This window comes from Cryptomeria japonica, chromosome 11 (assembly GCF_030272615.1).
Source record: "Cryptomeria japonica chromosome 11, Sugi_1.0, whole genome shotgun sequence".
In the NCBI taxonomy this organism is placed as follows: Eukaryota; Viridiplantae; Streptophyta; class Pinopsida; order Cupressales; family Cupressaceae; genus Cryptomeria; species Cryptomeria japonica.
The window spans coordinates 577,365,460-577,390,641 of record NC_081415.1 but is presented as its reverse complement, the minus strand read 5'-3'; the positions used below and the strand labels follow the sequence as shown (position 1 = coordinate 577,390,641).

The window sequence follows — 25,182 nt, the reverse complement described above, 5'->3', positions numbered from 1 at the left end:
GTTCAAGGATGTGAATGAATTTCCAATCAAAAGAAGTGTAATAAATTATGGTTATATGATATGTTTCCAAAAAATATTTCCACCATCTACTATGTCATTTGTATATGGTGTGCTTCTCATGTGGCCAAGGTTATGCTAGGTGTCAAATCCATGTGGTGCCAATTAGCTATCACGATCTTATGGAGTAAACATGGTCATCTTTTCGATGTTGGAGTTAAAGCGATCATATTATTATAGGTACATGTGTTTCCCAAATGAAAGACATGCACAATTCCAAGAGGTTGATTTAAAAGTTATAAATACTATTGTTAAAGTTGAAATATACTCTTCAAGTCATGTGACGTGAATAAATTGTAAGTGTGTGTGTATGCATAGCTATCTTATATTGAGCTATGTAGATTTTTTTTTTTTTTTCTTATGTAGTTGTGTGTGATGCCATTATATGAGTGTCTTGTCCACGTGTGCAACATATTAGCATTCTAATATGCATGCAAGGGGAGGTTGTAGTACAAATTAAGATTTTGGTGAGATGATACACGAGTGTGATTTGCAAAAAAAAAATATTATGGGTCAATATGCATGAATGATTTTTCTACATGGTTTTTCTACCTTTTGTTTGGTGGTACCATTTTGGTTTTCACTCCCCAAAACTGCTATAAATTGAGGCCTTAAGCTTGTGTTTTCCATCAAGTTTGGTTTAACTATGTAGGTAATAGGGTTCTGACAAATTTATAGAGGTCTACAAAGAAGTGTATTGTTGTTGTAATCTTCATTAGATTAGTAATACACATGACTCTCTTTTTGTGGTGGATTTTTTTTTGAAAAGGTTACTCCATGTATATCTACCATTATATGTGTTATGATTTTCTTTGTCTATTCTTGATTTTGTAATCACATACATTAAGGGTTAATCTTGATTTTATATTTGTAACTTTACATTTGGTTTAAGTTCATATTGCAACTTCCTTCACCTTGTTTTACAACAAAAAGGAATCAATGATTGAACTTGGTTGTGAATGATTTGAATGATCTAATGAGTCTCCAAAATATGAAGTCTATTTAGTGTGTTGTGTTTTTTTTCCCTTTTCTCTAGCTATTCTATTTTTCATTAATAGTTTCGGGGCTGCATTAGTGTAGCACCTAGTTTTGTATTTGAACATCTATATTTTGTTATGTTAACTTTTCATGTGGGACCCTTTTCCCATCTTAGAGGAGCATACATAATAAGAAAAAAAGGAAAACTAGGAGTCTTACTTGAGAGTGACTAGGAAGTAATTGGCAAACAAGTGAGCAACTCTAAATCCACAAACACATCAACTGAGCTAGGAGGAGAAGATTCAAGAATGGGTGGTTTTGTATGCTAAGAATTAAAGAAAACCACAAAAGAACCTCTGGTGGAAGGGTCAATATCCATTTTTCCCTCAACTAAAGGAGGCCATGACTTTAAAATCCAAGAGTGCAAATCAAGAATAGAAGGCCAAAAATGATAAGATCTATAGATTAAACCCTTCGTAGTGAGAAAGCATTTGCATTCAATCTTTGCTCTTCCCAAAGGAATCACAAGAGTAGTAGAAGCATAGGGAATGATCCTCTTGATATAGCCCTTCGCCTTCATAGAAGCACCAAAAGTAGTAGAGGCATGTACGGCATGAGAAAAATAGGTTTTTGGTAGGGCAACACCAACTAGGGAACCAACAAAATCCACCAATTTCACTCTAATAATAGTCTCAATTGAGCTAGGAGGTAGAGGAACCACCACACTAGTAGAGCCAAAAACCTTGCAGCCAAAAATAGGGCTTGAGGATGTTGCTAGAGTTAAAGTAGTCTTCCCCATCAAACCCAAAACCATTGCTAGAGTCAAGGTAGTGGAAACCTACTAGGTGAGAAACAAGAATTCAAAAGGAACAAAAGGCCATTGATATATACTCTAGTTATTGTTATGTTTCTTTTCTCATGTTGTTGATCTAATACCCACTAGATTATTACTATCTTGTGCTACTACATTTAACCTTGAGATTGATCATATGGTTGTGAAGATAGATTTCATGCATAATTACTTGAGGGAATATAATTTTATATTCTTATGCATACAATACATGTTATACATACATTACATGTTACACATACATATAATTGCATGGCAACGTCTACCACACCCTATGCATATAATACATGTTACATATATATAACTGCATGCTTGCATATAGGTGCATCGTAGGGGCTGGATAGACATTGCCGACTTTTTCTGCCTAATGGTGGGTATAGACAGTGATGACAATTTTTTGTGGCTTGAGTTGTTTCCTCAAGTTGTGGCCTCTGATGAGTTCCATTAGGAAGTGGATTGAATCGTTTTTGGGCTTCTCTCTGAATTTTTGGTGAATTTTGGTTGTTCTCCTCAGTTCCTACTTTGTAACATATCTTTCCCAAGGGAGGCTTGGTCTCTGATCGCCTTCAACTTGGCCTTTGAGACCCTTCTTGATTACAACTCGTGGGGTGGTTTTTTGCTTCGACCGTGTTCTTCAACTCCTCACAACTTCAATTGTAGTTTATGGATCAATTTTTTTTAATTTTTATTTATCATGTCACCTTATCCTTGGACTTGCATCTTTGTTACATTCAAGTGGGCCTCCAAAGATTCACATGAAATGGATAAAATATAATTGGGTTATATATCAAGCCAACTTCTTAAAAGGTGATGCTTTGTATAGGAAGAATATGCCCTTTTTTCATGTCAATAATATGGAAAAACTTCTTTTAGTGAAAAATGTATATATTTTGAAGTTTGTTTTTCTAAAAAAAATACGTGGTTTGATGTAAACTCAATATGGATCTTTATCCATATGGTTTAAAAGCCTATGAATCTTGGGAATCATACCTTTCAGACATCTTCAACATGTATTGTTGTCCAATAATTTGAAAAAACTATGACGTAGAAATTTGAAGTAGTAATCGAAGAGTTTGATAATTGTGATAATTTAGTTTAGATGATAAAATTATGCCTCACCAAAGAATTGATTTTTCATATAAAATCTTCTAAAATATATATATTTGTATTTTTCAATCATGTTTTGTTGTATATAATGTAAACCTTAACAAAAAGAGTTGGGATGTTAAGATATAGATTTAATACAATCACCTTATTTATTTAGTTGGGATTTAATTTCCCATTAATAATTTAGTAAAGTTCCACAAATACAATACTTTATACACATGCATAATTTATTATAAAACACTTTATAAACTCGATAACATTATTATTTGTATTTATTATTGTACAAATATAGACGCCCTTCCATTTTCCAATAAACCTTAACATTTCTTCATAAAAAATAATGTGATAAAATCCATCATATCCCATAAGTTCTTAAAAAAAACTATGCTAATATTCAAATACTTCCAAACGTATTTGTGGCAACATACACATTTGAGACCCGAAAGCATGCATCGAAGAATGATTGGCTGATTTCTGGAATCTAAGCACCGTCAAGGCCCTCAACAATACCTCAATTTCTAACTGATTAACTCCCCGCAAGAGTAGACAAAAGAAAAGGAAACGATATCCGATTCATACAATGGCATGTATCCAAGTGCTACCTTAAGATCTCAGAAAAGATCAAAGTACTAGCCACCCATTTCTCCAGCATAGAAAAATGACAGAAGGATGTTCGTTAACACAGAATTTCGAAGAGATTAGGTATTAGTATCTAACATGACCTAACGAAATTACACCTAAACTGCATTTTAGTGCCACATTAACAAGCAGAGCTAGATACATTTGTTCTGGATATGCCCATGTAAGAAAACTCTTTTCAAACTCAGCAAACACCAATTCACAAAATTTTGGGCTTGAGAAAGGAAGAGTTTAAACTGTGTTACAGTACAAAACCAATATCACTTATCTATTACCATGGATATTTTGTTCGAAGTTGACAAACTAACAATTCTCGGTTCTTGAAGAAGAATATTTATCAACGGGTAAAATAATAGTAGAGCTGTTCTGTTTGAACAATTAGTCAAATTTATCTTCTACTGAACTGAACAAAATGAGAAAGTGCACAACAGTAAAATTCTTGTGGGCCAAAAGAGAAAAAGACAACCACAGAATTACAACCTAGCATCAGCATTCCATAGGAACTGTAAAGGCTTTTATCTTGAGAAAAATAATGGCCTAAACTCTAAAATAAACTATATGTCCATGCACTAAAACCTTGACCCTGGTGTAATTGTCCATTGAACATTCACCTTAACACCTTTCGAATAAAAAGGTGGTGCTGCATCAATGAATTCAAAATTGAAAAGGTTCAGCAAAGAAACCTGGTTTGCTTCCCATTCAGTGACCAGGAATTGAGATTTCCCCTCAGCAAGAAGCAGGGTATTCATAAATTTAAAGAAGGAATTCAGTAATCTTGATGCTTCCTTCACAAGAGCACAAAATTTAGTAATTATACATACAAATAAAGTCAGAATGTCCATGAATACAAGAGCCTATTAAATTTGCTGCTAGCCACTTGTACTTGGTGTACTGGCTGTCATCGAGCTATCATTGCTTGTCCAAGGTGCATGCGTAGAGTTGGGAGACATATTAGCCTTTTGCAAAATTAAGTTTTCTAAGCTTACTTCGCAGTTTTCCTGTGGCGAGGGGATCCTTATATTCATGCTATCTTTTTTTATTAGTAAAAGCTCCTCTGTAACTTCTAGCATGGTAGGTCTAGCATCTTTGTCATACGACAAACAGCGAAAAGCAACCTCAGCAACTCTTTGCACCAGTGCTCGGAGCAATGGTTGCTTCTGAACCTGGAGGAAGGGATCAATAATGTCATCAAGACAATTGTTCCCAATCTTTGCCAGTGCAAGGGCAGCTAAATTAACCTCTTTCTTGTCACGAGAAAAGTCAACTGGTTTCATGGCTGTAATTAATTCAATAAGTACCACACCAAAGCTATACACATCACTCTTGTCCGAGAGGTGGAAGTTTTGATGGTATTCTGGGTCAAGGTACCCGGGAGTACCTTGAGGAGTAGTGGAGATATGAGATCCCTCTGGAAGTCCCAGCCTAGAAAGTCCAAAGTCTGCAACCTTTGCAGTGTAATCATAATCTAGAAGAATATTAGTTGACTTCACATCTCGATGGTATATTGGTGGATTCACTGTAGAATGTAGGTATGCAATAGCTTTGGCAGTCTCAGTTGCCACAGTAATCCGTGTCAGCCAATTTAGACCTTCTCCTCTTTCATGCTGCAAATGCTCTGCCAAGGTGCCATTAGGAACAAACTCATACACTAAGAGTGGGCTAGCCATTTCAATGCAACAACCAAGAAGGCGTACTAAATTACGATGTCTAACAGTTGAGAGGACATTAACTTCATTGATAAGTTGTTGCGTGCCCTGAGTACTTCCATAATGTATTCTCTTTACGGCAACCAGACATCCATTAGGGAGCTTTCCTGCATAAACTGTACCACAAGCACCATTTCCAAGTTTCTCACTTGGTGCAAATCCTTTTGTAGCTTTCTCCAGCTCTTTATATGTTAATAATTTTGTGGTGCATGCTTTACCATGAATAGAAAGAAGGCTTGCAAGTTGGCTAGGATCACCACGTCTTTTTATCTCCAAGGATGAATACTTGTAACGCCTTAACAGGGCAAAGGAAACAATAAATCCTGCCAGAATAGTTGCCGTTCCCACTATTCCTGTTAACAAGAACGTGATAAAGTTATTTCCAAATCAATCTCAGGAATTGCTGTGACACAACATAGCATTCATTCTCATACACTCTTGACTACTTAGTAATTACAAATTAGTTAATGATCCGTCTGAAACCCAGAGACGAAGCATCCAAACAGGAGCTTAAGGTGCTTATTAACTTCAGCTAACTATCATTAAGCGACAGAAATAGTGAAATGCTGAATCCTAGAATTTAAGAGGGCATACCAGCTGCTAACACAGCAACATTTATGACAGATCTTGCACTGTTACAGTCCTTTTCATATGATGTACGACCATCCTTTGTAAGGCAAGCTGCAAAACAGGGAAATATCCGAAGTTTCAAATACATTTGCAACACAGTACTTGAGCCTGACATTTATAATTGCAACCAGAAAATTTAAAACAAGAATGTATACTTATCATGCATAAGTTATTTTTATGCATCCATTGTGCTTTGCAATAAAGTACTGTCATTCTGTCTTTCACAGCAATATAAGATGTTTTCTCTCTGAATGGACAGGAATGCAATTGAAGCTTGCCCTTTGCAGCGAGAAAGAAGTAGATGTACTCAAGGCATGCAAACAAAACATGTGAACTAAAGACATGTATTTGGTGCTCTTTTCTTTGAAGTAAAGAAAACATAAACTGGCTGTAATTTGAATCTGTCACAAGCACAGTATGCCACCAGACACTCATAGCAAAGGATTATAAATCCAAAGAACAGATGATGGAGGAAGAGATCAACTGCAGAAGATGTTATTAGCTTGAAGAAGATTACCGGCATATCAGTTCAAATGCTACTACATACATGAATAAAAAATCTTTACACAGTTGTATCCAGATACAGTGTACTCTGTTGTGCTAATTTTAAATCTGTAATAAGATTGTCTTCTCATACAGAAAAATTAAGGGAATCACTATAAGCTTGATTGCCGGGACAATTATTCAGGCGCAATAATCAAATTGCCTAAATGCTAAAAGGTATATCTAAATATGGAGTCTAAAAAATCAACAAATTTCATGAGTCATAGATGGTCTTTCCAATGTTAGAAGTTCATAAAATATAAAAAAAATTATTGTTTGTTGACACAGCAGAAGTAAGGCATGCAAGAAAGACTGGAATAGACAGGAATGCATTTTGAGGCAGTGAAAACAAAAGAATATCTTAACTCAGGAAAGTTGCCTTCGTAAATGATTTGAATTAGAGCCTATAATGACAATAATATAATTTAAATTTGAAAAGTTTCCATTTCTAGAAATGAATAACTTAAGCAAAAGTAATGCTCCTGGCAGGTGACTGAACAAGCAGCCATTGCATTTGACTCTCTGATGATATCCATTAATGTATTCTGTATCAACTGAACGTCATGCAGCCTGGAATTCCCTTCAAACAATTAAGATGTGAGTTGCTAATTAAACAGATTGGCAAAAGGGGAAAATAAAAACAAATGTTGGAAAATTAATAGGCATGGTCATTGCTTTACCAATGAGCTAGTGACCAATGATGGCATAACTCTGAAGAAATTATTGATGTTGGATCTTGACATGCTTTTCATCCTCTCTAGAGATGATCTTAATAAGTTTTTCTGAGTGTCAGAGACAAATAACAAGGAAAACTGAAACCGAACAGAAAGGCCATTCTCCATGTCTCCATCAAGCTAGCACATGGCTCATTCTAAATAAATCACGTTTAAGAATAACTTAGTTATTGGATTTCCACATTGAATTATAATTTGTAAGTCTTGGCAGATAATTTGCAACAAACATGTGCAAAGAAATTTTTTGTGACTAAAAGGTACTAGTAAAAGCTTTAGGTGGGAATCCATGTGAAGGTTGTTACAGAAGTTTATCTTGTATTTCTTTTTTTCTAAATCTTGCCCAAGCATGAAGTGCATTAAATGAGAGAATAAAGAGACTGATAATTATTAGTTGTGGAAGAGGTTAAGTCATGGTTGGAACATGATCTCTACAGCTTTACTAAAACAGATCCCAATCAAAAAAGTTGTTTTTACCACAACAGTAAGTACAAAATGTATCACAAACATTTGCTAAAAATCATGATCGAGTTCAGACGGTGCTGGTGATGAAAAAAAGGACACCAATATATGATATTGGGAACAAGAATTCCGATAGACTTGTCATTGGCATCACAATTTAAAAGCACAATTAAACACGCAGTAATGATCTTATAGTATCAATCTAAGTCACAAGGTTCGAATTCGAATTCGAATTCGATGGCCATGAAATTCGGATGAAATTCGACAAGGGAAAAATTCGAAAAAAAATTCGGATAAAATTCGCGCCTTCTATAATTTTGTTTATTTTTAAATATATGTATACTTCTAATAAATTATCAGAATAGCGACCCTTGTTGGAGAAAATCCGAGGGCGACCCAGCAGTTGCAGACACCCATGACCCAGTAGATACAAAGCATATACAAAGAATACCCACGACCAGCTGAGTTGTGTTTAGAGGCGGATAGCAGTGCTTTATAGAGGAAATTCGATTAAATTCGATTTTTTTTATAGAAGTTTGAAATTCGATTAAATTCGAACCTCATCCATGAAAATCGCTGTATCCTGTGACTTGGGTATCAATGTGAAATTCGCACAAAAATTATCCATGTATTCGTTACTTGTAGACAAGGAATTAAGAATATGATCTGTGCAAATCTTTGAACAGCTTGCAATCATGCAAAATGCATTCTACCATCATATGAGTTTACAATGTACATCGTATTCTGAGACTTAAATTAAACACTGGATTTTTAGCACACTTTCTTATTTAAGACAGTACACAATTTCAAAGCTGATGGGGGAGAAGCGAGGGGAAGATTAGAGCTTGTGGGATACAGTGGAAATGTTTTCCAGCCCTCCCTTATCAGATCCCTTGCTACCAGATTCCCATCCATCTCTTCAGGGAGAAGGGTACTTATAATCAGTTCATATGCATCCTATAATGCCTGTGATAAAGCCCCTTTAGAAGATAATCTCGACAGGGTTCCAACTCGATTAGGCTATTGGTTATTACCTTATAATTCTAAAATGACACTATGCTTCAGAAGTTCGCTGTATTGATGATTCCATCAGTAAACTGTAAATGTCATTGATTGACTTACTGTAAAAGGACAATTGTGACATATTCTTGCATCTGCATTTGCATTGAATTTGAGAACCCTTGCAGATAACAATATGTTTGAACTTTAGAAACTTATGAGTTTAACTTAAGTACAAACACTGGACTATAAAACCCACAGCATGTCAATTTTGTTCCTAATTTGGACATCTTTCCAGAAGTTGATCAGGTCCGTGTCACAAGATGGAAAGAAATGTTCCTCTGACTGGCTAGTCACATTACCTGCCATTATCTCCTTACACAACTAAGTCTCGTGCTGCCAATGTAAATCAAAGAACTCACTTTTCAGCACTAAACAATTGAAACTATTACATACACATCTCTTTCTGGAGTTTACAATGGCAAAGTCTGGTGTTACTCTTGAGTACTGAAATGGAGCTTGAAAAGTGTCGTCAAAAGAGGAAGGAGTTATCAGGTTCTGCAGAACAAGAAAAACAGATGCTTGCAGCTTCCAGCTAGGTAGCCAGTGTTGAAGATCACATCAAACTATAATTGGCACTCTTTTTCTTGGAAATTTGTCTCTGTTTGTTGATCCCACACAGCTATGTTCTCTTTCAGTAGCAGTCTATTAATGACAGTATTGATACGCCTTGGAAAGAATGTCAATCTCTTGCTTCTATATAACATTTTTCTCTCTGCAATATCAATATTAGTAATACTTCTTATTTTTTATTCTATAATTTACCTGGTTTTTAGTGACTCTAAGTACTTAAGAAGTGGAGAAAAAGCTAAAAAAATTGCCACTAAATTTATTGACTGGTAGCAATGTTGCCTAGATAGGAAGGGGTAGTAAATAACAAAAAGCTTATCCTTCATACACCACATCATATCTAACACTAAAGATGAAAGTGAACAAAATAACCAACTAGATAGACACTACACTAACTACTAATAGAACTTCACCTTTGAGCAGTCACAGTCCACTGCATTTGTACAAATTAATAACACTACCCTTTTTGAAGCATAAATCTACCATTCATCGCACTTCGCAATATCCTAGAATCTCGAAGAACTTGTACTTATAATGCTCAATCACATTAACTTTTTACTAAACGGGATAACAAGATACAGGTAAGCTTCAACTATCTTGCATATTAAGGGCAAAAGAGACCAGGTTTCAGTATCCCAAAAGCCAGGCCCACGTGTAGTGCTAGTAATATTTGGGGGAAGCAAATGCTGCTTATTTGACATAATCGATCACTGGAGAGCTAACAATCTGTTACCCGACTATCAAAGGTAACCATAAAATCTTAACAAAGAAATCAATTAATCCAAAAGATTAAGCATGAAAAACATATGGATTGCCAAAACATGCAAACATTTAGGAAAGTTGCTCTTGCTGCATACTTGGGTGTAGAATCTAGATCCAGATATATTAACCATTGAAAAGACTTGAGCTACTAGGAGTTGCCTTTTCCAGCATCTCCGTATGTCTTGTTAATGTATCCTGGAAAATAACTTTGGTTGAATTGAAATTTAGATCAGACATCCATATAAACGTGGTTTCAGTACTTCGGCCAATCGGGGATATTTGAAATGTTTGTCATCCCATGGTGATTGACTTTGGGGCCTTGGACCCAGAACCCTTCAGCCCGCCCCATAATCTTGATTTCGCAGTGATGTGCATAGTTAGGCCCACCAAGTCCTTTTCCTCCTGCTGTTGGCTCTTCAGCCTCTCTCTTCCGAGGATCACCGCGTGAACTCGCTCATCCCAAACTGCTAAATGCGGCCGATTTTCAGCACAAATCAACGCACGAAAAAAAGCAATACCCTATCCACTAAACGTGCATGGCCCATGTTTATAAAGCTCTGCCATTCTTGAAGAATAAAAACTTGACCTGACGATAAACTTTCTTAGATTTAAGCAATGATAAGAATCGAGAAATTTCATAAACGTTACCATCAAGGTTGCACTGATCGCTGGGTCATGACTAAGATAGGAAGTGCCATTGTAACAGACATTTGGAAACCCCTATGGGAATTAAAAGTACATACATATTATACACTGTAACATAAGAGTCAGAAAACTGGGCTTTTTACACTTGCATGCCATATATCAAGCCACCATGTTTGTCTTCTTTTATAACGCCCATCAATACCGTAAGAAAAGGAAAAAAATTCAAAACTCATTTAAAATCTAGTGACAAAGGCCCTTTCAACTACATTTTCAGATATATTTGAAGTAAATAATGGAAGTTAAGCCAGGCTTACCTTTCAAACATCCAACTCCATCGGCAAATCCATCCCCTTCAAAGCCATGTTTACACTGGCATCGAACACCATCCTTGATGGTGTTTGCTTCAACACATTGTGCATTAGGAGAGCAGCTAACATTTGAGCAACTACCGGGCACAGCCCACTCCATTTTCAGCCCATACTCTGCATTTACAGTGTGAGCAGAAGGGCTGGACAAAACCCAACTGCTAAACGCATTGCAGTGAAACCTTGAAAAGTTCGAAATACTATCACCGACTTGCCACAATGTGGCATTCGCAAGAGGGTAGCAGCAAGTTGCATTGTATTTACACTCTGCATTATTTCTTTTGATGGGGATATTGCAGTTAACCAGACAGGCAGAGGAGTTTCTGCAATCTGACAGTTGCAGAAAATTTTCAAGAGAGATTCCATAGTATTTATTGCCCCTGAAACGAAAAGATTTCACACTGAGCTCACAAGTTGATCCCAGAGGATCTATGACTATGCTGTCGGATGAGAAGCTAAGAATGGTGTATTTTACATTGTCTAGCCTTACGACAAGAGTGGATGAGTTCATGCATTCCAGCTTGAAGCCTGGGAGTCCACATTGCCTACTGAGATGAAATGGGTAAGGAATTGCAAGGGACCCACATTGCTCACTGCATTTATTCTTATCATGGGCACTGCTAGATGAGCAGCAAGGCAGATCTGAGACAACCCAGATGACAGAATAAATCCACAGAAGAAGCAGATGGTGCCATGCAGCAGAGAAAGCCATTCAAACTGTCACTGAATCAGACAAACATGCATACCCATGGTGATTGAACACATTAAAGACATTTTCCTTTTGGTTTACTTTACTCTGTACTTTGATAAATGAGTGCAAAGTCCAAATCGGGTTTGCTGCAAACAATGCTTATTTCTTGATAATACCTTCTATTTAAAAAAGTCACACCCCCGTTTTACTGCATTAAATGAATAACTCGGATAAAAGGAGGCAAAACCTAACTTTATGTGCAAACGTGCAGGGTAGTTTTTAAAAAACTGGGGAATTGGGTGTGCGTTGATCGGTGTGCATGGTGAGCTTGTGGACCATGCAGGGTAGAAGACTTTAACTTGACATGGCCCCCACTTCCCTTGTTGGACAAGACCAATGCCAACCATATCACAGAGATTTGACAATACCTTTCCTCAATCACTTCATCGTCAACGTAACGTAACATGTATGGAGTCCCTGTAGAATAACAAAAGGCATATCAGACAAACAAGTAGAGAGTTTGTGTAAGAAGAAAAGGTATATCAGAGCAGGCAAAGTGAATTATAAAAGGCCTCCGTCCTAATATATCTGTGCCACTCCTTTTGTGCTGGTCCAACGACATACCTATTTTATGCTCACAATTATCCACATTTGGATTTGTGTTCCCACCCGAGACTTGAAAAGCGATGGGGAAAGGGATGAATCCCTTTTCCGGCGTGTCAATAAGTTATGGGAGACTCTAGAATTTGACGGTCACCGTTAACGGTCAAACGGAGATTTTACATTAGTTCGGACCATATTTTTTATTAATTAATTTAATTCAAAATCATATTATATTTCTGAATTTCAACATTAATAAATATATGAAATGTACTAAGAAAACATTTTACATTAGTTCGGACTATATTTTTTATTAATTAGTTTAATTCAAAATCATATTATATTTCTAAATTTCAACATTAATAAATATATGAAATGTACTAAGAAAACATTTTACTAGAAAATTTTTTCATCTTTGGCTATCTATTGGTAGCTTATATTCTTTGTAAATTTGCTTTGTTCAATACAAAAAAAAATATAGTGAAATGTGCAAGAGTGCTCGAAGTCTTAAAGTGGGCACATAATTCAAATGTGGAATGAGATGAAAATTATGAATATCTAAAGAAAAAATAGTGAATAATTTTTTTTAATAAATTATGGATAAAGAAAAGTTTATAATTGGATTAAGGAAATATTTTATAGTTTATTATTAAAAATTAATAGTAATTTGTTAATTGTATAGATTTCAAATGTATTTATATATTAATTTTTAAAATGTTAAGAACATGTATAAATATCTTATATTTATTTAAAATATGTTTTTTTATTTGTATAATAAAATACAACTAATCAAAATTTACAATTTATTATTTTTATTATCAAATTTCCAATGCAATATGTATTTTCATTCAGAATCACACAAAATTAAAAACTTGAGCAAAAGTTCTATAGCTTTTAATTAGTATTCTTATTTGATAATTTCCAAGAAATATCATTGTCCTTTTTTTTAGCTATTAGTTCATGTTGTTAATAGTCACTATAAAAAGTCAAATTATTATTACTTTTTTATTTTCATGACTTCAATCAATCATCACACATAATTAAAATTTGAGCAACAATTCTATAGTTTATTATGTTGTAACATATTTAATAAATTATTTCATCAAAAACATATTTAATAAATTATGAATAGCATTTTGCAAAAAAAAAAGAGTAGATCTCTAAATCAAATCAAATTTCACTAGCACTAAAAGCCTAATATTTTTAGATCTTGAATAGATTGAAGGAACAACTCTAGGGCGATTTGGTTTTGATTACTTCATTTTAGATAACTATGAAGCACTAAACCCCAAAAGAATTTTGAGCCAGAGGGGGAACGCAAATTCTTTTATTTTTCATTAGCTAATTGGTCACGAGTTGGAGGAGAAGTGGTAGGCATCACCTTCTAAATTGAGTCTAGAACATCAGGAAAAGGTGAAGCAGCGAGCTCTAGCATTAGCACTTGTGACCAAGAAAGAGGCAAGTTCTATCACAACTTTCGTTAAGAAAGTTGTCTCACATTAGGTATTTTGGAGAGGAATATTAAAACATGTAGCTCGTGTAGAAAATATCATTCCACAAGCAATCATTTTACTATGGAATAATCCTAAATTTACTCAATTGTTGTCACTAAAAAAAGTTTTAGAAATCCCTTTGTGAGACCATAGCCTATGTAAATAATCAAACTTATTGAATTCATTTCTTAAGCTGATTAGAATGCTAAAAGGACACTATAGATACCTAAAATTGTCCTAACTTAATTAAATAAATATTTACTATTTATTTAATTATTTTATCCTTATTTCTTCTATTAATTAAATAAACGTATTTATTTAATTCATTCATTCATTAGCTTTTCCATCATTAATTAAATAAATATTTGTATTTATTTAATCAATTCATTAACCTTTTCTTTCTTAAAATTACATAAATATTTATTATTCATTTTATTATTTCTAACCCTAACCTTTTCCTTTATTAATTAAATAAATATTTTTATTTATTTAATCAATTCATTATCATCTTCTTTCCAAATCTAAATGCATAGTCACGTGACAAGTGTCCTGCTTTATCTCTTCTTCATGTCAAAAATTTCACCCACCTCTTAATCTCAACCCTTTATTCATTTGTTAACCTCTTAATCTCAACCCTTGATTCTCTTGGAGACTTCTATAAAAGAGGCTTTTCTCTCTCATTTCTACATCCATGATTCGAGTCTACATCTATTATGCCAGATTCTTTTTAGATCTTTCATCATCTCCCTTACATTCAATCAACCACACTCCATATTTTTACATGTCATCTTGTGTTAGTGCATAATGGTGAGAGAAATTACATCATATCACAAGATCTTGAAGAATAGGAGGACAAAGGTTCAATCAATCTTATCAATTGTATGAGGTATCATGTGATTTATTTTGTTTACATGCATTTAATTTAGAGCTCCATTGGTGTTGTTGAATGATTTTGTAGATTCTACTTGTGGTTGAGCTAATTAGGAGTTTACAATAGGTTCAAATTTAAGCATACACATTTTGGTACGCTTGGTGTGACCCTAGTCCCAATTTTTCTAGTGATTTTCTTATGTTTTTGAGTGTTTTGAGGAGTTACAGGTTGGAACCGTTCTTTTGATTTCCAATTCTACACTTTGTCGGGTTCTACTACACATCTGCACTATGTTTTGGTGCTATTAATCATAATACCCACACAATTACAACACATATTTGCACATTTTATTTTTGCATTAGTCTCTGTTTTTTAGTTTTTTGCATTTAGGGTTTTTATTTTTCTATGCATTTGTTGCATAGATCTACAATTAACCTTTATTTTTGCACAATAGCTAGTTAATCCTGCACTTTTGATTTATTGTTGCACATTTGTCTCAATTAGGGTTTCTATTTTGCAAGTTTCTATTTATGTGCATTTGCTTCAAGTCCCTATGCATTTGCTCCAGGTTTTTGCATAATTGCTTCAAGTTTTTATGCAATTGTTGTACAAATCCACATAATCGCTCCTTCTCTATACACATCCCATTAGGTATATCTACATTTTTTGTTTTTTGTTCCTACACTTTTGTTTCAGAAAGTTTATTTTTAGATTTAGATTTTGTTTTGAGCTAACCTTTAGGACAGACCAAGTCGTGCAACTTGCCTATCGTGCATCCAAGGCTTGAAATAGAGACTACTAACTTATTTGTGGGTACAACATACATTTGGTAAAAGATATTTGTATTTGAAATGTTGTGTCTTTGATTTCTATATTAGCTCACATTTGGATATCTTAAGGTTAATGAGCTTTGTCTGCCATGTTTGGTGCAATTGCACACTATGTTAACCCAGATTATTGTGTGTGTATCCTCTCCCCTCACTTGCCCATGAGACCTTGGGTGTAAAAGAAACACACGATAGTCTCTTAATTCATTTTGGTAGGTTCCCTACCTAGGTATTTCATCACCCTCGAGTTTGACCTCAACCATGTTTCCTAACAGGGTATATAAATGGGGGAGAGCAAAACTTGTACCTCAACGAGTGGCTAGCATCGTTTGAAGACAAGATACAAGACCCTTAGTCCATCAAGATTCAAAGAGTACCCTATAATGAAAAGATTATTCTTGTGGTTGAATTTGGTAGAATCTATCTATGAAGAAATGACAATCAATTGTAAAATTACATAATAAAATGAAATGAAACTTTATGTTTGAAGAAGAGTTTTTAATATGAGGGAAAGGGCATATTGTAAAATTAAATATTATTTGTTTTAAGAAGTAAGTCCATATTATTTGTAGAATCATTACTTTACAAAGAATTATCATCCCTATCTTTTGCACATGTTGAATCATTGTCTTGTATTAGTGAAATCTAGCTCTTAAATTGATTCTCATTGTCTTGTGTATATTTATATTTCTCAAACTCTTTTATTTATTTCAAATGCAAACTAATTATTTGAGAATACTTGTGAATTATATTTTTTTTCTTTGCAAATTTCTCTCTCTTAGAAATGTGTAAGGGAGAAACTTTATGAGTTCATTAACATTTATCATAAATATAATCAAAACTATTTCACATATAATTAGGCCTTTAAAAGCAATCTTCAACTAGTTCAAGTTACAAATCTCTTCCCACATTGAATTAAAGATATATGTTGCAAAAATAATTTCTTGATTGTATTGTCAATTTAAAATCGATAAATAAAATATCAATACTAATGTTATAAAGTTAAAAAAATTTAAGAACCAAAAAAGAAATAGTTTAAATTCTTTACATATACTTTAAGAAAGTGTATTAAGTGTTAGCATCTAACATAGTTTGAGGGAATGGTTATTAATAATTATTAAATATTATAAATGTTATTAAAACATGTAGTTGAATACACCTTTTCTACAAGCTCTAAAATAACAAGATAAGAAAAATAAAATTGTATTTGCATTCTAGTTGCAAAGAACTTTAGCATTTCTTCTAAATAAAATAAAGGAATAATCTGAAACAATTGATATGTCTATTTACCACATCCTCTAGAAACCTATACAAAATTTAAGGGTTGAGAACAATTAAAGACCTTTTTTTGGCTTGATAATTAATAAATTGGTTTATGAATTAGGTACTTTGATAAATTATTCTAGTTGTTAAATATTAATATTTTATTTCCTTAATATTGGCCCCTATTGTACTTGTGTTTATTTTTAGGCAAGTTAGGACTAATGACATAAGAGTAAAAATTATTTGTATAAAAATTGTTAAAGAGATTTTTTAAAAATAATAGAAAGTGCACCTTACAATTTGGGGATAATTTTTGCTTTGCATTTATCACATCCACTCTAAGAGCATTCAATGTCTTATGCCATATCTATACTAATTAGATTTTAATTCTCAGATTTTGTTATGTTCTAAAATATTATTAAACAATTTTTTTGAAGTGAAACTTGAACAACTAATAATGGAAGTCTTAGATAAGTCACCTACTTTCTACACTTTATTAATAACATACTAATGAGTATCTATATATGGAGAGGGGTAATGAGGTGGTATTATTTTTCTATAGCGTTAAATTTTCTTACTTGAACTATATTATAGATTGTCAATTGATGAAAGATTTAGAAATATATAAATGTCAAGTTGGACCTTTGCTTGACTAAAGAAAAATTAGAATGACAAGTTTCTAGTTCTATTAAACAAATGGTAAGTTAATGAGTTTTGTGTCGAGAAGGTATGGAACTTATTCTAGGTTAGATTAGGTTATCCCTTCTCATAATTTTTAAGCTTGGAGTTGAGTTTTGTACTTTAGAGTTCAACCATAAATAATGACTAGATTCTATTCACCAACCACACCAAATATCTTGAGAAAGGGTCTTGACTATAAATCATCAATGTTTGAAAATTATTTATTGATGAGGTTAATAATAGTTTTACGTCTTTTTTTGATAAATGATATAAAAAGTAAACATTAGTAAAATTTATATTTCATAATTTTATGAATGATCAAATTTCTTTTCATTAAATATATTTCGAAAATTTAAATTGCCAGTTTTAAAAATTTATGTATCTCACTTGTCTTTCTAATGTTGCTTCTACTTTTTACACTACGATATTAACTAGTCATGGATGAAAAGAAATATGTATAACTTTCATTTTAACTAGTAATTGCAAAATGAAATTCACAAATATTTGTTTCATGATCAATGTTATTGATGTTTCTCATTTGTAGCATGTGTTGAATGATTCATGGATCATTATTTCAACACATATATGACATCGATATCAAATAATAAAATAATCCAACCTACAAAAAAATCATGGTATGTACTTTACACAAAAATGTTTCATTTTATAATTATGATTTTAAAATATCACATTTCATTTTGTGGAAGTTAACCTATGGTTTGGCTATCTCTAACTCTACCTTAGGACATCACATCATGTCTTAGTTGAGACGATAAACCTTCAAGTGTATATTTTAGCATATGAATTAATCACTTTTATTTAACTAAGAGTTAACTATTGAAGGGTATTATTTATTTAGGTAATAATTTTAGCCTTATAATTTATAGTTTTAGACCATACATTTAGCGAGACTTGATCCTTAATCAACTCTTTTTATATTATTAAATTTCATCACGAGATTAAGGACCACTTGACTGTTTAGGATTTTCATTCCATTGTAATTTTTTAAAGATGTTGGGTTTCATATTTTTCTTATTATTTTTTAAAAATTGTAATAGGTTTACTATGGATATTTGATATTTTTGAAAAAAAAAATCTAATTTGGTATGATAATGGTAAAAAATAATAAAGGCTTGATTTGAGAGTTAAGTTCTTTATTTAATGACTAATCTACACCCTTTTTTTAGTGCATAATTCATACAAGGTTTGTTGTATTCTATTATAATATGAATCCTTTCATAAAAAACTTGATTCATGATTAGAATAGAGTTGTTGATTAAAGTAATAGCTATTTTTCAAAATTCATATTATTGCAGCTCAAGCACTTAATGCTTAATTTATTGATCGATTACCTTATTTATAATAATTTATATTTTATTACAACTTTGTTCAATACAGAAAAAAAAAAGGTATTGTTGTATCTTTTTATTTCTTGAATACTTGATTCATGTTGAAGTTAGAGTTGTGTTGTTAATATTAAATGAAAAAATTTAAACCCTCACGTATTTTAAAAGTAAAAAGTCGATGTCTCATTGATTGATTGATTAGAGAATGAGTAAAGAGCACTTTGTACTGCCCATGTTCTAATAATCGTTCATTCCATGCACACCCAACCCCTCAATTACTAATTTTAAAGAAACCTATTAAGTGCATTAATAAATTTCACATGTACTAATAACCGCCTTTAGCATTTTTGGACCATAAGTGGCCCATTTGTGCATAAGTATTGTCAATTTTAAGTGTGCGGATATTGAGGCATCTTTAACCAAGTATTGGACAACACTTTGAAATGTGTACTTTTTTACCCTTGCACATATAATGGATCCCACAACATGCATCTTTACTACCCAAAAGCCAAAATAATAGCTATAAACAATTAAGTCGCAAAGAAAACCAAAAAAAATCGTCAAAATCTAATAAACCATTTTATAATCTATGAATACATAAAATTAACTATAATGACGACGAATACGCTTCCCTAGATGAACGATCTAAACATGTAGTATACTACATGTTCTAAGCTACCTAGTAGAGTCCAACTACAAAACAAAATACACAGCTGGCACTACCGACGTGATGATTGATCCATCAACTAACGTACGTATACATCCTAGGTATAATTTGTTTTTGTTTTCAACGGTTCCTTTCATTATGCTCCTCTATCAATTTATTATTAATTTATTACTTTCTCTTTGACTTGTCTCCCGCCTATTCTTCTCTCCTTTTTACTCTTCACTTTTTAGGCAACACGGATTCATAATGTCTCTTTCACATTTTTCCTTTTCAATTCTATGCCTTAAATATTCTTACTTATATTTTGGTATAGGCTTAAATATTCACATTCAAAGAGTACCCTATAATGAAAAGATAATGATTTTTTTTTATTAATGAAAAGATAATAATATTTTTTTATTAATATCTTGTGATTGAATTTGGTAGAACCTATCCATAAAAAAAAAGACAATCAATTGAAAAAATTATATAATAAAATGAAATGAAACTTTATGTTTTAAGAAGAGTTTTTATATGAGGGAAAAGGTATATTGTAAAATTAAATATTATTTGTTTTAAAAAGTAAGTCAATATTATTTGTAGAATCATTACTTTACAAAGAATTATTATTCTTATTTTTTTATACATGTTGATTTATTGTATTGTATTAGTGAAATCTAGTTATTAAATTGATTCTCATTGTCTTGTGGTATATTATGTTTCTCAAACTCTTCTATTTCATTCAAATTCAAACTAATTATTTGAAAATTTTCATTATTTATATTTCTTTGCTTTGCAATTTTTTCTCTTTTAGAAATGTGTAAGGGAGAAACTTTATCAGTTCATTAACATGTATCATCTATATAACCAAAACTATTTCGCATACAATTAGGTCTTTGAAAGCAATTTTCCAACTAGTTCAAGGCACAAATCTCTTCCCACACTACCTTATAAGTATTTGTTGCAATTTATTAACTTGATCATATTGTCAATTTAAAATTGATAAATAAAATATAAATACTAATATTATAAATTAAAAAATTTTAGGGACCAAAAAAGAAATAGTTTGAATTTTGTACATATACTTATACTTTAACAAAGCGTATTAAGTGTTGACATCTAACATAGTTTGAAGAAAATGGTTATTAATAATTACTAAATATTCTAAACTTTACTAAACATTTAGTTGAATACACCTTTTCTACAAGTTCTAAAATTACAAAATAAGAAAAATTAAATAAAGGAAGAATCTTGAACAATTGATATGTCCATTTACTACATCCTCTTGAAACATATACAAAACCCAAAAGTTGAGAACAATTAAGTCTTTTTTTTAGCTTGATAAATATTGAATTTGTTTATGAATTAGATACTTTGATGAATTATTTTCATTGTGAAATATTAATATTTAATTTCCTTAATATGAATCTCAATTCCAGTTTACAATTTTGTTGAAGCAAGTTAGTAATAATAACAAAAAAAAATTAAAACTATTTGTTCAAAAATTGTGCAACATATATTTTTTATTTGCATTTATCACATCCTCCCTAGGAGCACTCAATGTCGTATGTCATATCTATGCAATTCAAATTTTAATTCACAAAAATTATAAAGTTCTAAAATAATAAATATTTTTTTAAAGTGAAACTTGAACAACTAACAATGAAAATCCTAGATATAAATCACTTACTTCCTACACTTGTATTAATAACACACCAATGGGTATGCGTATATGGAGAGGAGTAATGAGGTGATATTATTTTTTGTAGCATTTATGTTGTTTGTCAAATAGATCGAGGTATTCTATTATAGACTTTGTTGCTCAGTGAAAGCTTTAGAAATATATACATGTCAAGTTGGACCTTTGTATGATTAAAGAAAAATTAAAATACAAGGCACACACAACAAATGTATGACAAGTTTCTAGTTTAATTTAAAAAAAAGGTAAGTTAACGAGTTTTGTACAAAAATGGTATGAAACTTACTTTAGGTCAAATTGTTCTTCCTTATCATAAGTCTAGGCTTGAACTTGAGTTCTATACATTAGATTTTAGTCATATATAATGATTAGATTCTCTTCACCAACTACATCAAATATCTTGAGAAAAGATCGCGATTATAAATCATCAAGGTTTGAAAATTGATTTATTGGTGGGGCTAGGAATAGTTTTACACCTTTCTTTTTCCATTTGACAAGAATGCATTCCTATATTTTATTGATAAATGATATAAAATAAACATTAATATTCAAAAAAAAAATTCATAATTTTATGAAGGATAATTTTTTTCTAATTTTCTTTTAATTTTGTATGGGCATATATATATATATCTTATTTTTAAAAAAAAAATTAATTGTCATCGCCATAAAAATAAATAAATAAATAAATATGTAATCAAAAAAAAAATGTATCTCACTTGTAATTCTAATGTTGCTTCTACTTTTTACAATCAAATAAGTAATAACTTATTGATTAAAAGAAACATGTATAACTTTTCATATTAACTAGTAATTGCAAAATAAATTCTATAAAATTTTGATTTATGGTTAATGTTATTATAGTTACTCATTTTGTAGCATGTGTTGAATAGAAGATTCAAGGACCATTAGTTCAACACATATAACATTGATATCAAATAATAAAAAAAAAATCCAACTTACACAAAATCATGGTAGGCATTTTATACGAAAAAATGTCTCTTGTTGTAATTACGATTTTAAAAAAAATCTCATTTCATTTTGTGGAAGTTACCCTAAGGTCTAGGTACCTCTTACTCTACCTTAGGACATTATGTTTTAGTTGAGAGGGTGAACCTTCATGTATATATTTTTAGTAGTTTTTAAAATTTAAGCAAAGGAATAATCACTTAGTTAAATATTGAAGAGTATTATTTAGCTAGGCAATAATTTTGACCTAATAATTTAGTTTTGGATCTTGCAGTTAATGGGACTTGATCCTTTATGAACTTTTTGTATTTTATTAAACTTTATCAAAAGATTAAGAGTTATTTAACAGTTTAGGATTTTCATTCTGTTTTATGTGTATGTGTTGGGTTTCTTATTACTTATATTATTTTTCAAAATATTGTAATAAATTTACCATATATTTTTGATATTTTTGTGAAAAAATAATAATTTGATATGATAATGGTAAAAAATAATAAAAACTTGATTTGAATGTTTAGTTCTTTATTTATTGATTAATCTACTCTCTCTCTTATGCCTAATTCATGTGGGGTTTGATGTACTCTATTCTATTATGGATCATATAAAATAAAGTTATTGATTAGAGTATAACATAATTGTCAAAATTCATATTATCATGCCTCAAGCACTCAATCCTTAATTTATTGATCAATTATCTTATTTGTGTGAGAGATATTATTCTTTGTTTCTAATAAATATTTGACAAAGGCATGCTCCAGCCATAAAGTCATCAACCTATTATTAAACATCAAATTTATGTAGTGTTAACACACTCATTCCTTGAGCACTTTGTTCTTGATTTATCAATCAAGCTAAGTGGACAATTCATGTGGAGTTTCACACTTCATTCTCTAAAAATATTTGATAAATACATGGTTGGACCACTTATTCTATGTTTTATTAATTTCAGAGCATCTTAATTAATTTGGCATTTGTTGTACTTGGTCTTTTATTAGCAAAGTACTACATTTGTATGAAAGTTACAATTTAGTCAAATTTCAAGTTAAACAAATTCATCATGTATTTATTGTTGCTTGAATTTTTTATTCATATTTAAGTTAGAGTTCTATTTTTTTTTTTTTTATTATTTATTTATTTATGGGTAACGGATCGAAACTGATAAGACGTACAAACCCTACTCTCTTTGGGATTTGAGCTTGTGACCTCTCTTTCAAGAGCACAAGTTCTCCACCACTAAACCAACTCAGATTGTACAACTAGAGTTCTATTGTTAATATTCAATGGAAAGATTCAAACTCCTATCTCTTTTAAGTATTGTTGTACCTTTTTATTGTCTGAATCTTTGATTCATGTTGAAGTTAGAGTTGTTTTGTTGATGTTAAATGGAAAGATTTAAACTTTCATGTTCTTTTAAAGTAAAAGTTGATATCTTATTAGTTAACTATATTTCATATGTAACTAAGCTTGCATGTTGCTTCATCTTTTCTTGACTAAATGGTATAAATTAAATGAAATTAATAAGAGTTAAGCACATAAATTAATGAACTATAATTACAATTCTATCAAATGGAAAAATAGAATTATAAATTATATTTAAGTAAAATATAATCTAGTTTAATGGATATAAAATAAGTATCTAATCATCAATAGAGTTTTAATATGAAACTACAATACATTTTTTTCTAATTGTAAAAAATAAATGATTTAATCAAATTTTTATAGAACTACCATAACCTAAAATATTTCTTCTAAAATAATATCTTTAATTACTTTCACAAAAGATATATTCAAATCTTTAACAGTTTTAACAATAAAATAATATTCAAATAATTATTTTGATATATATTTAATTATAAACACATAAATCTAATACTCTAAATACTTGTAAACAAAACAATGAGACAAATGATAAAGGAAAAAAACTTAGAAATTAATAAATTATATTTATACAACTTTAATGTATAATATTTTAATTAAACAATATTAAACATCTGATTATAATATTCTATTATCTTATAAAAGATGAATATTTTTTTAATTATATAAAAGGTTAATTTGGTTTTAAAATAGATTGTATAGTAAACCATCCTTTTCACATCTTTATGAGAGGAATGAATGAGAATAATTAATGTTGACCTAATAAGGTGTGTCTTTTCTATTTGATGGGCATATATTTGTCACTTATGATGATGTTGCAGGTGAAGAGAGCGACATATTTAGCACAAATCGACAATGACATGTTAAGAATGCACATGCATTTAATTTTCATTAGTAAGATTCTTATTAACTTATTGCAAGGTCTCTTTGACTCAATATCTATTTGGGGCCCTTCTTTTTTCAAAGGGGTGTCTCGCTCAAAGAATATTCTTTTTATGATGAATATTTATTATTATAATTATGTCTTTTTAATTTATTTTTTCCATTCTAGTATTATTAATTCATGCTAATAGAATTATTGGATGATTAATCTGTATAATTTTAATCAATTATAATTTGATTTTAGTTTGAATATATTTTTAGGGTAATGTTTCGATTATGAATTTGCACATTGTTATGTTAAATATGGTAAATTAATTTATTTCACTATATTTTTTAAAATTAGATTTCAATTTATAGACATTCTCACAACTTTTAATGTAAGAGAAGGTGTGGAGGACGAGGGCTTCTACTAAGTTTGTTCCATTTTTTCACATATTTAATTTATTAACAACTAACAAATATTCCTGGTAAGAGCTAAAGCCTACATGTTCTCCTTTTCTTTGTAATACAACATTTGTTTTCAACACAAAAGATTTTGCTTATTATCATTGGAAAGTCGTATTGTTTAACTCATATATTTTTATTACCTCTCCTTCTTTGTTTTCATGTATATTTTTTTACAAGTCATGGATTAAAGAATCTATATAGAGACAAAACAAAGGAATCAACACTATGGTAGTAGTTGCAGTGAAGCTTACACCATCTTTTCCAATAGTAGTTTCTTTATATGTTGAGA

General features: G+C 31.2%; 1 protein-coding gene across 1 annotated transcript; it reads right to left on the bottom strand.

Annotated features, from left to right (window-relative positions):
* Positions 1 to 4,417: 4,417 nt before the first annotated feature.
* On the bottom strand, positions 4,418 to 11,980 carry LOC131029497 (wall-associated receptor kinase-like 14). The gene is made up of 3 exons (XM_057960001.2): positions 11,054 to 11,980; positions 5,932 to 6,018; positions 4,418 to 5,690 (listed from the first exon to the last, which is right to left on the bottom strand). The coding sequence occupies exons 1-3, from the start codon at positions 11,814 to 11,816 to the stop codon at positions 4,501 to 4,503; spliced, it is 2,040 nt and encodes a 679-aa protein (XP_057815984.2). The 5' UTR covers positions 11,817 to 11,980; the 3' UTR covers positions 4,418 to 4,500.
* Between the last annotated feature and the right edge of the window lie 13,202 nt (positions 11,981 to 25,182).